General features: G+C 46.9%; 1 protein-coding gene across 2 annotated transcripts in view; it reads right to left on the bottom strand.

Annotated features, from left to right (window-relative positions):
- The window catches only part of LOC149366514 (pancreatic triacylglycerol lipase-like), a 112,126-nt gene that overhangs the window by 29,598 nt on the left and 67,996 nt on the right, over positions 1–14,532 (bottom strand). For both annotated transcript variants that reach the window (XM_089551123.1, XM_089551117.1), the window contains exons 4-5: positions 9,693–9,801; positions 7,266–7,385 (exon numbers count right to left, since the gene is read on the bottom strand). In XM_089551123.1, the coding sequence (XP_089407249.1) occupies positions 7,266–7,385; positions 9,693–9,801 (229 nt within the window). The remainder of the gene's footprint in view (positions 1–7,265; positions 7,386–9,692; positions 9,802–14,532) is intronic.

The following is a 14,532-nucleotide window of genomic DNA, read 5'->3' as shown; positions in this document are numbered from 1 at the left end:
CTAAGATACGAAAAAAAAAAACGAACTTTTCCGGCAGCAAACGAGTTCATACCTGCTCTTCACCTTGTGAAAACCCGTTGTTTCTTTGTGAACGTGTAGTGTTTTTTTATTCAAAACTGAGCTCATTGCGAAAGCATACCAACTTTTATGGAACAACAAGTAGCCTCTTTCTTAACTTTCTCGCACTTAAAAGCAACCTTAACTTCGCAGAACATCATGAGTGCATCGTTGATTTTGTTTTCACTTTCTCCACCTCGCCTATCTCGTTCGCGATCTAGTCATGTGCCTCGCTTCGTCACCGACTCGACGCCGGCAACTTTTCTGGCGTTGAGGAATTTCTTTTGTTTGCCACGGCGACCCCGCCTCTAATGAAGACATTGTGTCGAGCGCCGCGTGGCGGAAGTCAACAGGTCTCCTCTTTTGTCTCCCGTGTATACGCTTCACGTGTGTGCTGCTTTCCTTTCGCTCTGAAACGGACGCAGCGTGTATCGGTGGACCGAGACAATGGGATACCCGGGGGGGTGTCTCCGCCCGAACTTTCTCGAGCGAGGCGGAAACAACTTCCGCAGAGCTAAGTTTTCGCATGCGCGTCAGGGACGCGCACGGTGGTAGCTCATCCTGCCGCCGAGCGCATCTCCTGTCGAACAAAGAAGCAGAACACTTCCCGTGCTTTCTTAAGGAAGCCGGTGCCACTCCGGTTTTGGCTGCATGGAGGGGCAATGTGCCGGTTCGCACCCCTTGGTTATGGCCCCACTTTCGTTTAATAGGCCGCTATATAAATGGTGCATAGGCTTTTTATAGACTTCATATAGATGCTGTTACCTTCCTATTACCTTTCTATTCATAGTCTATAGACTGTCTATAGACAAAAGTCTGCTGAACGTGTATAGCCATAAATCTATAGATTGTCTAGAGACTGTGTATAGATTTATGGATTTATTAGGGTTTGCCTTGCCTATAGATTAGTGCATAGGATTTGTCTAAGAAAGTCTATAGACTAATAAATAAAAGCCTGCTAAACGTGCATAGCCGAAAATCTAGATTGTCTACAGACTGTATATAGATTTATGGCATTAATAGGGTTTGTGTTGCCTATAGGTTAGTCTATAGGATTTGTCTAAGAAAGTCTATAGACTTATAGACAGATATGGACAGGCTATGATTGTCGAAATAAGGTTTTGTAAGGGCGTACGCTACTTGTCGCGCAGCGCACGATCTTTTTTTGTTATTGCACCTACATTAGGAACTTTTTCCTGCTGGTCTCGTTGAGAAGAGAGGTAGAAAAGAGGGCTGGGAAATTAACGAGATTTATGCCCAGTTGTCTACACTACACTGGGGGTATGAAGAAAGCCAACAGTAACCGAAACCGAGGAAAAAAGCATAAGGGAATGTTTCTATATATATATATATATATATATATATATATTTCATTCGCAGTCTTAAACCATGAAAAATTAAAGATGTAATTATTTTATAGACGAAACATGATAGATTAGAGAGTAGAAGAAAAAATAAACCACATGTCAGTGGTGGGATCCGAAGCCTTGACCTTTTAATGTCGCGTCCGTTGCTCTACCAACTGAGCTAAGGCGGCGGCTATCCAATCTTCTACATTGGGGAGGATTTATTTTGCGTGAAACCTAACTTGAGAGTGTACACCAGCGTCATCCTCGTCCATAGCGGCGGAGGCAGTACGTCCTATATCATCGGGAGTGTCACGTGAAACGTAATCGAACGGTGAGGGCGGAAGCTGTGTGAGAACCCTCTTGTGCCTATGGCATCAAGACTCCCAGAACCGAGGCCCTCGTTGAGCTATTGAGCGAACAGTGGGTTGGGAAAAGGGGGGCTCATTATGAAATGACGCCAACCTCAATTCCCAACCCTTGTCTGCTCTTCAATGGGGGAGGGGTATTGAGGAAAGAAAAGATAGTCACGCATCTGGACCGCTATTTGACCGGATGACTTTCAGAATTTGTTCAGCGTGCGGTTATGTCTTACGTCGTGAGAAGGGGGGGGGGGGGGGGGGGCTGCGTTTCATACAAAGAATAGAGAAGTTGATGGAGGTGCGCCTAAGGTTATTATCAGAGTGCCAACTTGTTCTTTTTCGTTTCCCAACGGAAAGCTGCTTAACAGTACCGCTTATCGCTTGCAAACGCCGAAAAAGGCCACGATAGTTGTTTGGGCTGGCTGGCAATGAATCATAGCAAAGGGTTAGAGTTTTTGCAAACGTTTTGTAATACGTGAAGTGAAAAGAGAGAAAGGAAGAAACAAAGGAATAAAGAAGGAAAGGAAGTTAGAGAAAGAAAGGAAGAAAGAAAGGAAAGAAAGAAGGAAGGAAGGAAGGAGGAAAGAAAGAAAGAAAGAAAGGAAGAAAGAAAGAAAGAAAGAAAGAAAGAAAGAAAGGAAGAAAGAAAGAAAGAAAGAAAGAAAGAAAGAAAGAAAGAAAGAAAGAAAGAAAGAAAGAAAGAGAGAGAGAGAGAGAGACCAGGACGACCCAAGAGACAAGAAAGAAGCACACTTCCCACGTCCCCTTTCTTGCAGCTTGTTCCTCCCATGGAGTACAACCCTTTCAGAAAGACCATCTTCCAGAGGTTCCGGCGTAGTGCCCCTCCAACCGCCTCGAATGCGCTGTTTCCATCAGCGCCGCCAGTCGCGCCCACGTACGCGTACGGGGCGGCTTATGGGAGCTATAAATACAACTGGGCCGGCGCCACGCGTTGATGTCAGTGCCCGCTGGATGCGTGTTTCTCGCGGTACTACTCCTGCCTCAGCTACAGCATCCAAACTCCCCCGTCATAAATTCCTGGGTGGCGTCCGCACAGTCCACACGCTATGCCACGCGCGCGTAATTCGCCCCTGTCCAACTCCGCGCCAGTGCATCAGTAATATAGGCAAAACGCTTCGAGCCTGCGGATGCTGCGGTGTCGAGCCAAGGGAGGGTGTTGGCCAAGACACTCTGCACGCAAGCCCGCGGCTACCCATATTCGGTCTTGGCAAACGCCTCCTCTTTCTTCCTCGGACACTGGTCGCTTCCTCTTCGATAAGAGCCGAGCTCCGTCGCGCCAGCAACCAGAAATGAAAGGCTGTCCGGTGAGAAGCATTTCCTTGCGGCGGAGTCATAGCGCGCGCACATTTACTCCGTCTTCGCGGGCATGGCCCACGCGATGAATGCGTGGTGCCTGATGACTACGAAATACGGCGCCCCCTGTTGGGTTAAGTGGGAGGGAGGTCCTTGAAGGAGAAGGCGACCCGTTGTCATCAGTGCATGCCTAGAGTGGCCATGAGGTGGCGCACTGAGCTGTCGCACAGTCACGTCGTTGTCGTCTGCGCGCAGGTATCGCCACGGTCGTGGTTCCTCACTCGAGAACTCTTTGACCGCTCTCTTATTGTCACGATCCCGGCCGGGGTGGTTGAATTTCTTTGGAGGGGAAATTCTAGAGGCCCGTGTACTGTGCGATGTCAGTGCATGTTAAAGAACCCCAGGTGGTCGAAATTTCCGGAGCCCTCCACTACGGCGTCCCTCATAGCCTGAGTCGCTTTGGGACGTTAAACCCCATGAACCAAACCAACCAAACCACACTATATGGTTTTCTTGGAACGATATTCGTTTTGACTGCAACTGTGGCATTGCGGTTTAAGCATCTGGTTAATATATGGAGGTGCGCGGTTCGGTCTCTCCAGTGCCATAATGGTGGTTTAACAGCGCAAACAAACACAGACAAAGAAAGAGACAAGACACACGCACCATCAACACCAACTAGCCCAATCTGCAGTTCTTCTCCAGTGTCGTCGGGTACCCGTTGGCTTTGCAATCACGTACAAGCTTTTTCCTGGCCTGGTGCTCAGCTTCCTCTCTGGTGAAGGGGCTTGAAGAATGGATCTTTTACAGAGCCTCGGGCAGACCGATTTGGCTGGCAACGGACCTCTTGGGCTAAGGCGCCCTTGATCCATTGAAATAAAATAATCATCGCCATCATTTTGCATGAACCTCAGCCATCGAAAAAGGATGGTTGCAGAACTACAAAGATTTTGTGAGGAAAGGGCTTGGTGCGCACCCGAATCGCACCGCGAAGGAACGAATGAAAGAGGGAGTGAAAGTTTGCATTGAGAAAGGGAAGCGGTAGTGAATGGCTCCGTAATTATGAATGCGAAACTCCCATTACCAGAAAAGCCGGCGGTGTGTGGTTGTGTGTGCACTCGCAGATGACACAGAAATTCTCAGCGATGGCAAGAGAAATAAGCTGACGTCATCAAGCGGCCGTAGGACGCACACAGCAAGTCAAGCACCGCCATTTGAGATAATCATATACATGTTGTTCGTCTACGTATTGTCTGCATTTACCCCCTGCTGAGCAACCTCTTTATGACGCCAGTTTTCCCGACTGCATTCGTACCGAAGTTGTCACGAAATCGTTTGTCGTTCAGCGTTCCCGTTGGTGTCATACGATTTCCCGTTGCCAGATGTGACTTTCTCACACTATTTCCGACGGCCATATAGAAAATCAACGCGATTTACCGAACGCTAGAAATTCCCAGAAGTGATTTTCAGTCTTCAGCGCCACCCAGCAAGTGGTGGCAGTCGTGCGAACTAGAACGAAACGCGATCCCGCCATCTAGCGCTCAGCACCGGCAACACAATGAACCCTGAGCCACCACGGCAGCCTGCTTAACGCACCGAGCACAGCGAGCATCAACCCTTCCGGCAAATTTTTTGCGAAAAGAAGAAGACCCTAGAGTGCATATGAGCTCTCCCGTAGAACGTGCACGGATGCTCAAGTAGCAGTGCATAGACGTGAATTCCAAAAGTTGGCTTCCTATATAGGTACTTGCCTTTACCGCATAAACTGGTTTGTACAATTTTCCTATCGTCCGTAAGATCACCCACAACGCGAAAGGAATATATAGTATTCCGGGAAGGTTCGTTTTGTCCACGCAACATGGAGAAAGGGAAACGCGGTACTCTAAAAAACTTTCGCAGCGACTCTAGCCTCTCATGAAGCGTGGCCAATATACGCTCTGCGTGCCGGGTCGCGAGGACACTCTCGATGCAAATGATGTCGACGACGCTGTTGCTGCCTACGCTTGTCCAAAGGGAGGCGGGGACGATTTGCATGCGTGCGACATTTTTACGATAGCCTGGCCTTCTTCCGGTATAGTTAGGTTACGCTAGGTTCCATCCACGTTTTGCATAACATCCCTTCTTTCGCCAAGTTTTCTCGAAAGAGGGCAGGGTCTGGCGATTCCGTTTCTTGTCACGATCCTTCCAAAGAAAATTAAGAAAGAGAGTGGAGATAACAGAATAACCCGGCAGGAGAGTGCTGCTTGCTCGTCCAGAGTGCTTCCGTAGATGTCGTTGATATAAGATACTTTAGGACGTGCGCAATCTGCACGCGACGCATACGAAATGACCGACACGTGTGCGCTTACTTTTTCAGTGCACACGTGGACTGCTGGCAAATGAACGGTTGAATTTTTGTTAGAATCCCGGTGTTGAAAGCGCGGATATGTGGATTTTGCGGACTCGAGGGCAGCGTCAGTGTTCCGGTTCTTGCCGCTGCATGAGGAAATCTACGTACACTTGGTCGCTTTGAAAGATTGAGGACTTACGCAAATTCTTATGAAAAGACCGTATAGACGACGAAGACCTGGCATTGGTCCATCGTAATTCTAGTTGTAAGCTCGTAATGGAGATTCCGAGACTTTTCGCTTTCTCAGACCGGGACGAGGAAGTGATAGCGACAGCTTTAAAACGCATCCACGTGTTTGTGAGCAGAGCTCTTTGGTTTTGCGAGCTGAGAAACTTCACTTGGAACCCTCGGATCAAAATCTCAGGAACTCTGATTTCTCCGAAACTGTCACGCCGCCTGTGGCCTTCAGACAAACTACTCAACGCTGATCGCAACACAAATATAGTGTAGGAACCAGGAGGAACTAAGAGTGCAGGGAGTCGTCAGCAGCTGGCTGCCCAGCTCATAGGGGGAGTTACTATCTGTGAACTTCCCGCGAACTGATCACTGGGAATAGCTTAGTTACGAAGAAGACTTTCCATAAAGCGTTTACTTGGGCTAGTTGGTACTGGCTTCTTAAAATCGGGATTACTAGTAAATGAACAGGCACAGATAGGACACAAAGATGACTGGCGGACTAGCGGTTGTCTTGTCACTGTGTCCTGTATACGTCTGCTCGCTAGTAATTACAAATTCACGGAGTTCTGTGACTGATCACATAGCTCTACTTATGACAAAAAACTGTGTTGAGACAGCCAAACAGAGCGGAAAATAACATGTCCCAGCCTGTGCTGGTTATGTCAGCGTCCATTCGAAGGCGTTCAATGACATTGATGGCCACCATCCCGATGAAACATATGCTGAAAAAACAACGTTGACTGGGAAAGTAAATGCAGCTTTTCCCCAATTCGTAAGGCAGAGTAACGTGTCCTTGTCGAGGCAAGCGTTCGGAGAATTCTCAGGATGTCATTCGTACAACGTTTCCTCCGCGTCATCACGTACTATGATGGGGTGGAAATTATAACACTGGTAATTACAACAGAAGTAATTATAACAGTACTAATGAACATACTCTCCGCTTTTATACTGAATTCACCAAAAACAATATAAATTAAACTTAACAGAGTTAATTTTTGAGTCTGTTGGCGATCTATAACCAGAAAACATATGCCCGGGAGGAAGGATCCCTTATAAAAATGGTCTATAGACAGTCTATTAACTTCTTATTGACTCTAGTGACTTCTTATAGACATTGCTTTTTGTCTATTCATAGTCTATAGACTGCCTATGAGCAAGTCTACTGAAAGTATGGCCGTAAATCTATAGATTGTCTATAGGCTGTGTATAGCATTTGTACTGCCTTATAGACTTTTGTCTATAGACAGTCTTTAGACTTTATAGACAGAAGTCTGTAGACACTCTATAGACTTTCTAAAACTTTTTTGTAAGGGACGATAGCGAAATGTCTTCACTTCAAAGTGAACACACAAAATGACTGTCGTTACCTGGCTGAAAGATTTCCCGTCACCCTGTTTTATACATTACGTCGAGTGGAAATGATAGCGCGTTATTGGCGTGTTTTGGCACACCTGTCAAAAATAGTTTGATTGTTTTTTAGCACCATGGGCATCTACATACTGACGTGGGAGTTAGACTGAAACCTTAGTTGAAAGTCTTCGATCGCGATTGTCATTAGTCTCCTTCAGTGTTATGGTTCCACAGGAGCGTATGTTTCCTGTTATTAACAGGGCTACTCACTTGGACTGGCGTCGAAGGTGGATCCGCCGGTGTGGATGACGTCAACGAAGTCCGCGTCCGTGGGGTCCAGGCGGACGACCTTGTCGGTGTTGGCGAAGTACGGGTCGGCAGGGTCCAGACCTGGGAGGTTTGGCGAACATTGCATTGCATTGTTGTCATAAATCGCCTGATAATGAGGGGATCTGCGTCTTAACCCCACCAAATGCGGAGGTTGGTCACAGTTCTGTTCGTATTTTTTCATGATTCAAATACCGAGCCAAATACCCATGACTTGAACAGAAGGAAGACTGCTGTTTTGCGCCTGAAGTAGGCGCTGTGATGAGCCCTTCGTGAATTGTGAATCAATCAATCAATCAATCAATCAATCAATCAATCAATCAATCAATCAACCAATCAATCTTTATTCAGCATTCTTAAACTGGTTTGGTTTGGTTTATGGGATTTAACGTCCCAAAGCAACTGAGGCTATGAGAGACGCCGTAGTGAAGGGCTCCAGAAATTTCGACCACCTGGGGTTCTTTAACGTGCACTGACATCGCACAGTACACGGGCCTCTAGAATTTCTCCTCCAAAGAAATTCAACCGCCGCGGCCGGGATCGAACCCGCGTCTTTCGGGTCAGCAGCCGAGCACCATAACCACTAAGCCACCGCGGCGGCCATTCTTAAACTGTTGCCATGGCATTGGCAACAGTTGAAACTTCGAGAAGATGCTTGTTCAGTGTTTGTCAGTCGAGCTTCCAGCATTTTTACCTAAATCGACGCTGAGGACAAGTGCATCCAATTTTTTTTCTTCACAAAATCAATTTTGCGTCTCTTTGTGGTTGATGTTCGCTCGGCAGCCAAACAGGAATTTTTCGCAGAGTTAATATTTAATTTCAAATTCTTCCATGCATTCGATTCTAATTATTCCCGTCAAGATGAGAAATAACTCAGTGATAGCCGTAGGTTTTTAAGTCAATGGCGTTGTCGCCTAGCCTCAGTGATCCGCAAAAGAAAACTATCTTCAAGCACCGCAGTTTGGTTACCAAAGCTGCCGGTGGTGGCGCCACCTGCATTAAATTTCTGTGACTCCTTCTACGAGCTTACAAAACCTCCGTTATCATTGAAAGCAGCGTCTTTGTAATTAGGACTCGGCAATCTGTCGCTACGGGTCAAGTTAAATTTGTCAGTCTATCTACCGTGCGCTGTTTATGTAAGTTCTCAATAAAAAAAGTTTCAGAGCAGCTTCACTCCGTGCAAAAAACCTCGTCGCCTCCAGTATCATGACGCAAGCATACCTGGAGAAATGGCAGTATAATGTGAACTTCTGGGTGAAAACAATGATGCGATACTGTTCCGATTACCACCATTTCCAAACGTCCCCTTCTATAACCCAGTCTGATCAACCTCTAACGCCTTTCGGCACTGCTTATTTGCTTGCCGTACCATTCTTATCGCCGGGGATTGCCTCTTAGAAAGGGTGTGGATGTATGTATCGGTATCAACTCGAACTGCTGTTTTATTATATTCGCTATGCGTGGTGTACATTGTGCAAACAGTTCGCTAAAAGTGTAATCAGTCTTCTTTTCCCGCTCCTCATGCCATGGGTAGGCTCACTCCCATCCAGAGGAGTGTAGCGATGGCGCAGGTTATCCTCATGCAGGTTATCCTCGCAGACGACGAGGGCTGGTGACCTCAGCAACGCCGCTCCAACGTCAGCCTGCTTTTCCCGCGGTCACGATAGGCTGGTTACTTTTGGCAAAGCGGTATGTGCCTTTTTGCTGTTATATTTTAAATAGAATTAATTAAATGCCGAATTGTGCTCGCACATTTGGTGAACACCTTTGTGTCGGAAAACTTCTTGATTAACACCCTTAGGAGACTACAAACCAACACATACCCAACGCCAGCTTAATTACACCAGTGGTACCCTACACTACCCTCTCCGCAGTGCCCACACTGTGGAGAGGTAGCTAACCTCTACCACATGGTGGGGGCATGCCAATTTAATCCCTTAGTTGACCCCATTCCCAACCCCTCGGAGGAGCAGTGGGAGGCTATTCTGCTCAGCGATGACCTGACCGTCAGCACTGGCTGGTGGGGAGGGCCAGCGCAGCAGCAGCAGCCAATGGACTACCGGACTAGGCGGCCCACCCACATGCTCCAAGAATATTGAACAAATAAAGATGTTTTCAATCAATCAATCAATCAATCAATCAATCAATCAATCAATCCTGACAGACTCCAAGGAGATTTTATCACTGAGAGGTGTGCGGGAAAGGCTCATTAAAGGCAAGGGGATCTGCGATTTAAGAACGGCGAATAACTCTCGATCGCAGTCTGCTCGCTGTTAATGAGCTCAGGTGGTCGGATAAAGAATCTACCCTGCTTATAAGAGCAAGCACGGTTATTGCACCATTTTCTCCGAGGTATACTACGCCACTCACCCGTGATGCGGCCGATGCCCTTGGCCCTCTCTCCGGCGTAGCCCGCGATGTGGGCGCCCACGTTGTAGCCGATCAGGTGGAAGTCGCTGCCGGCAACACTGTACTTGTCCTGCGAAGACGGACAAAGATGCATTGCTCACACGTGGTACAGGATTAAGCGCAGTTCAGGGCACTTTTTTCCCCTCGGATACTCTACGTGGGGCTAAAACTATGATAGAGAGCTTGACGGAGGGCCCACGTATAACCGTTGCAAGGCATAACAGCGCGTACATATAGAAATATCAAAACATATTTGCTTGGAGCGTAGAGTTGATGCCGGACACGTTAGCCTGGAAGAACTGCTTTACATCATACACAGAAATGGGTACTGATAACGGGAAAAAATTCAGGGGGCACTTTGGCTCTCTGAAGTGCTGCAAGGCGAAATCCTTTCCTGGCGCACTGTTGGGAATTCTCTGCAAGACTGTTTGTGCTTTACTAGTGCTTTATTTGACTACACATTACAACTACACACTTTGAAGCCCGACTCCCTCTCTGCTTCGATGAGTTCGGTTGTATCCATGGCTCTGTTCGCAGTAATGAGGTATGTAATGTGGTCACCCACGGACGCCTTACGCTCCCAGTCGAGGCGGATGACAACTATTTTATTAGTTGTCGTCTGCTCCAAAAAGGGGGTGTCAGGCATCCGTGGGTGACCTCATTACTGCGAATCAGCGCACACTGAGGTCATAACCATTCCGACCAACCGAAAAGAGTGACGCCTCTGCTGACAACCTTCTGTCGACAACGATGAGGCATTAAAGGCTTTCGCCTTAAAATGCAATAACTAAGGATGCGGAGAATGCGGACAAGAAGACGACATACGCTTCCAGTAATGACCCTCTAACTTCTGCCGTTGCGACTGAAGAATACGTGCTTCAGCGTAACGCTTCTCCAAACAGACATCACCATCATCGCCGTTGTCATCTCTGGCCGCATTACCTGCAGAATAAAGGTTTGGTTTGGTTTGGTTTGGTTTATGGGGTTTAACGTCCCAGAGAGACTCAGGCTATTTGAGACGTCGTAGTGGAGGGCTCCGGAAATTTCGACCACCTGGGGTTCTTCAACGTGCACTGACATCGCACAGTACACGGACCTCTAGAATTTCTCCTCCAAAGAAATTCAACCGCCGTGGCCGGGATCGAACCCGCGTCTTTCGGGTCAGCAGCCAAGCACCATAACCACTGAGCCACCGCGGCGGCTGCAGAATAAAAGCGTTTTCCAATTATCTCCAATTAGGCCTCTTCTCGCCAGCCATGGCCATGCCTGCATGCTCTCCAGGCAAAGTTTCTTATCTCGCCTGCTCACATAACGCTCTGCTGTTCCCTATTCCACATTTCGCTTCTCCTGAAATTCAGACTGTTATCCTAAGAGACCCCTAGAAAATTTCGTTAGACAGTCTACATACTTTTGTCAACGAAGTCTAAAGACTTTCTACAGACAGATTTCATAAACGAGCCTCTTGGCAATGCAAATCCTATTTATAGTCTATAGACAACCTTTAAATTTGTGCCGATACACTTTTAGGAGACTTTTGTCTACTCACAGTCTGTAAATTATGTTCAGACAAAAAGAAATATCTTCAGGACGGCAAGAGAGCATATAAGAAGTCTATGGAAAGTCTTTAGACCATTCTTATAAGAGAATATCGGTAATCTTGACTACGCAATACATGCCCTGCCCATATCCATTACCTCTTCGTGACTTATTCTGGGGTATCGTTCTGCTCTCTTCCTCTCTCTTAATGTTACACCTGTCATTTTTGTTTTCTATACACGACTGCGCTGTCCTCAGTTAAATTTCGGGGGTCGTACCAGAGATTAGGTATACTTCTAAGGGGAGCGTCGTCCTGAAATGCTCATGCATTTTTTTCGCCTTTTCTTTACCTGTATTGGCTCTACGTTACTCCTTCTTTCACCCCGACGCGATAGCGCAGTCGCTTTGTCATCCGGCTGCTGTCTCCCAAGGTCGCGGGTTCGACCCCGGCCATGACGGCACCGTATTCCGATAGAGGCGAAGTACGAAAACGCCCACGCGGTTTGCGACGTCAGGGAACGTTAAAGAACTCCAAGTGGCCTAGATTAATCCGCAGCCCACCCTTACAAAAATTTTTTAAACAGTCTAGAGACTGTCCATAGACTTCTGCCTGTAAAGTCTATAGACTTTCTATAGACAAATCCTAGAGGACAGTCTATAGAGAACACAAATGCTGCAGACAGTCTATAGACAATCTATTGATTTATGGCCATACACTTTTAGGAGACTTATGTCTATAGCCAGTCTATAGACTATGAGTGGACAAAAAGAAAAAGAAGGCAACACAGTCTATAAGAAGTCTATAGACTCTCTATAGACCATTTTTATAAGGGGCACCTCCACGGCGTCCCCCACAACCCGTGCGTTGGTTCAGTACGTTAAACCCCACAATTTAGAATTTACACAATTTTTAGTTTTTGAATTCTTTTCATTTTGTAACCTGTCCCATTTAGTGACCTGATTATTAACTAATGCCGCACGCATCACAGATTTTTCCGTCGCAGCTTAGGTGGTTGTCAAGCCCGAAGGGTATGCGGTGTCGTCGTTAACCTTCCGTCCAAAGATGTGTCGCGATCGCTTATCACCACGCGTTAGCTTTACGCGGAAATTGTAAGCGAGGCGTTAACCTAACGTGATCTGAAATCATTGCGCTTCTTCCAATTAATTATTCTATTCCCGTATCCCGTTATGCCCTCGCTCCATCTCATTACTATTCCGTTTTTCCCCGCACGTCCTGAAGTGTCGCAGGTCTATGGCGAGGCTTAGCTCTAATTCGATTTCAGTGTCCACCGATAACGAGCGTCATCGTTTACATGCGCTATTCGTTACGTTTTCCTAACGAACACGGAATGGCCTCGTATAACGGCCCGACTCCGATAGGCGGGTTCCAGGAAGCGCGTTCGTCCTAGCGTGATAGCGGCTTGCGGTTTCCCGCCTTCCGTCCCACGGGGCTTTCCACACGTGGTTGACGCGCGCCGCCAATTACGAAGTCGCCCCGCAAGAACTGGCAGCTCGTCAAGAACTCGAAAGAATTCAGGATGTACAGAAGAAGGGAGGAAAGATAGGATATAAAAGGCGAGCCCTATTAAGTGGCCCGTTCTGTCTTGTGTAGCAATGCAGGCGGCACGATTCGAATCGCGAATGATTTCCTGCAATTGAACGGAGATAATGGCGTCGGGATATGGAGTTGGCGTTGTACCATATAGTGATCGAAGGGCAGGCCCCAACGCCGGGAAGCGCTAACGAAAGTTGGAAGCCTCGGGCTAGATTTGCGTGCTAAGCTGAATGTGCGACACCGTGTTACGTAACAGAGGTTCGTGATCGGCCTGGCTACCATGTTTCCGAGAGTCGATCGCTGAAACCTAAAGGTAAGGACAGGATGGGGAGATGTGGAAAGAATAAGGTGGGGTGGAACGTTAAAAAGACACAGACCGGGCAGGGTGAATTAGTGAAGGAATGCGGGATGTTAATGTTCGGGCTGGCATCTAGAGGTAGATATGCATTTAGGCAACACAAGTAAATAACTGCAAAAGAAATAACCCTTGACACTTTGTAATGGCATAGTGCCTACTGGATTAACGGGAACGTAGCCAATAGGGTGTCGATAGCCAGATGGAGAAATGGGGTTAGGAGGTTTGTAAGTGTGTGGTTGTTCACGGCTGATGCGAGAACAAGAAAGGGCTGATTGGCGATCGATGTAATAGGCCTTTTATTCAGTAGTGAACTCAACTCGAACGACCATGATGATAGTCGCAGCCGTGAAAATACTCAAGCTTAATTTTTTCTTGAGGCAGTGGGATTTTGCTGCAGCTTTGCAGCGATATATCTGCGACTATAGTAGGATACAACTTAAAAGAACAGCAGTTGCTAACACTGGGCCGCGGTTCGAGGCGTCTTGTATTACTCCGCTGCCCAATCGCAACTGTAAACCAAATAAGCTTTTTAACGTTTGACTTTATCAAACAATCCACGTATCAAAATTCCAGAGCTCATAATTTTTTTTCTCGTGATAAGCTTCTTGTTTACGTAACAAGGAACGTAGGCTCCACGCTGTTTACACAACTTACCCGATTTAACCAGAGCTAAACCTAACCTAATTTTTTAAACGACGCTCTTAAGTAACAAAACGTAAGCGAATACGAGGAGGAAAGTTGCAAAACCACTCAAGGAACTCGGGAACAAAATAAAAAAAGCAGGCCTGCAAATCTTGTAAACACGCGCAAGTTCATATGCGCACGCACCTGCATAAATGTGCTCATTGGAGGCGCACACCTGCGGCATGCAAGCCGCCATTTATTTTGCTGCTCGAGTTGTGTGTTATGTTCGTTTTCGAGTGTATTGCTTGCCAGAAAGCATACGTCAGCAATTTTCCACTAACACATTTTAGTCGGTATGTGTAATTGTGCAAACAGAGCATACACGGAACGCGGACGTTTCGCAAGGCAGAGTATACAGGGTGTTTCACCTAAGACTTTACGCATTTTTTTTAAAAAAAACAGGCTTTATCACTTAAAACAACGCTTTTTTCGGCATACCATTGTCAGCGGTGTAGTACATCGATCAGAATACAGCCAAGGCGTGGTAACTAGACGGCTCGTATACTGAATGGTCAACTTTTTAACTATTACTGTTAGGCTCCTTAGCTATTTGGGAGGCGTGTAGCCCACCGTAAGTAATATCGATATCAGTTTTTGGAATTTCGAAAACGCGATTACCCTCTTAGCTGTGGCTCAACAAATTTTGGCTACATCGCTCCAGAATACGT

This window comes from Amblyomma mixtum, chromosome 1 (assembly GCF_055824585.1).
Source record: "Amblyomma mixtum isolate Tamu chromosome 1, ASM5582458v1, whole genome shotgun sequence".
Lineage (NCBI taxonomy): Eukaryota > Metazoa > Arthropoda > Arachnida > Ixodida > Ixodidae > Amblyomma > Amblyomma mixtum.
The sequence above is the reverse complement of the archived record's forward strand: the minus strand, read 5'-3'. Positions and strand labels throughout refer to the sequence as shown.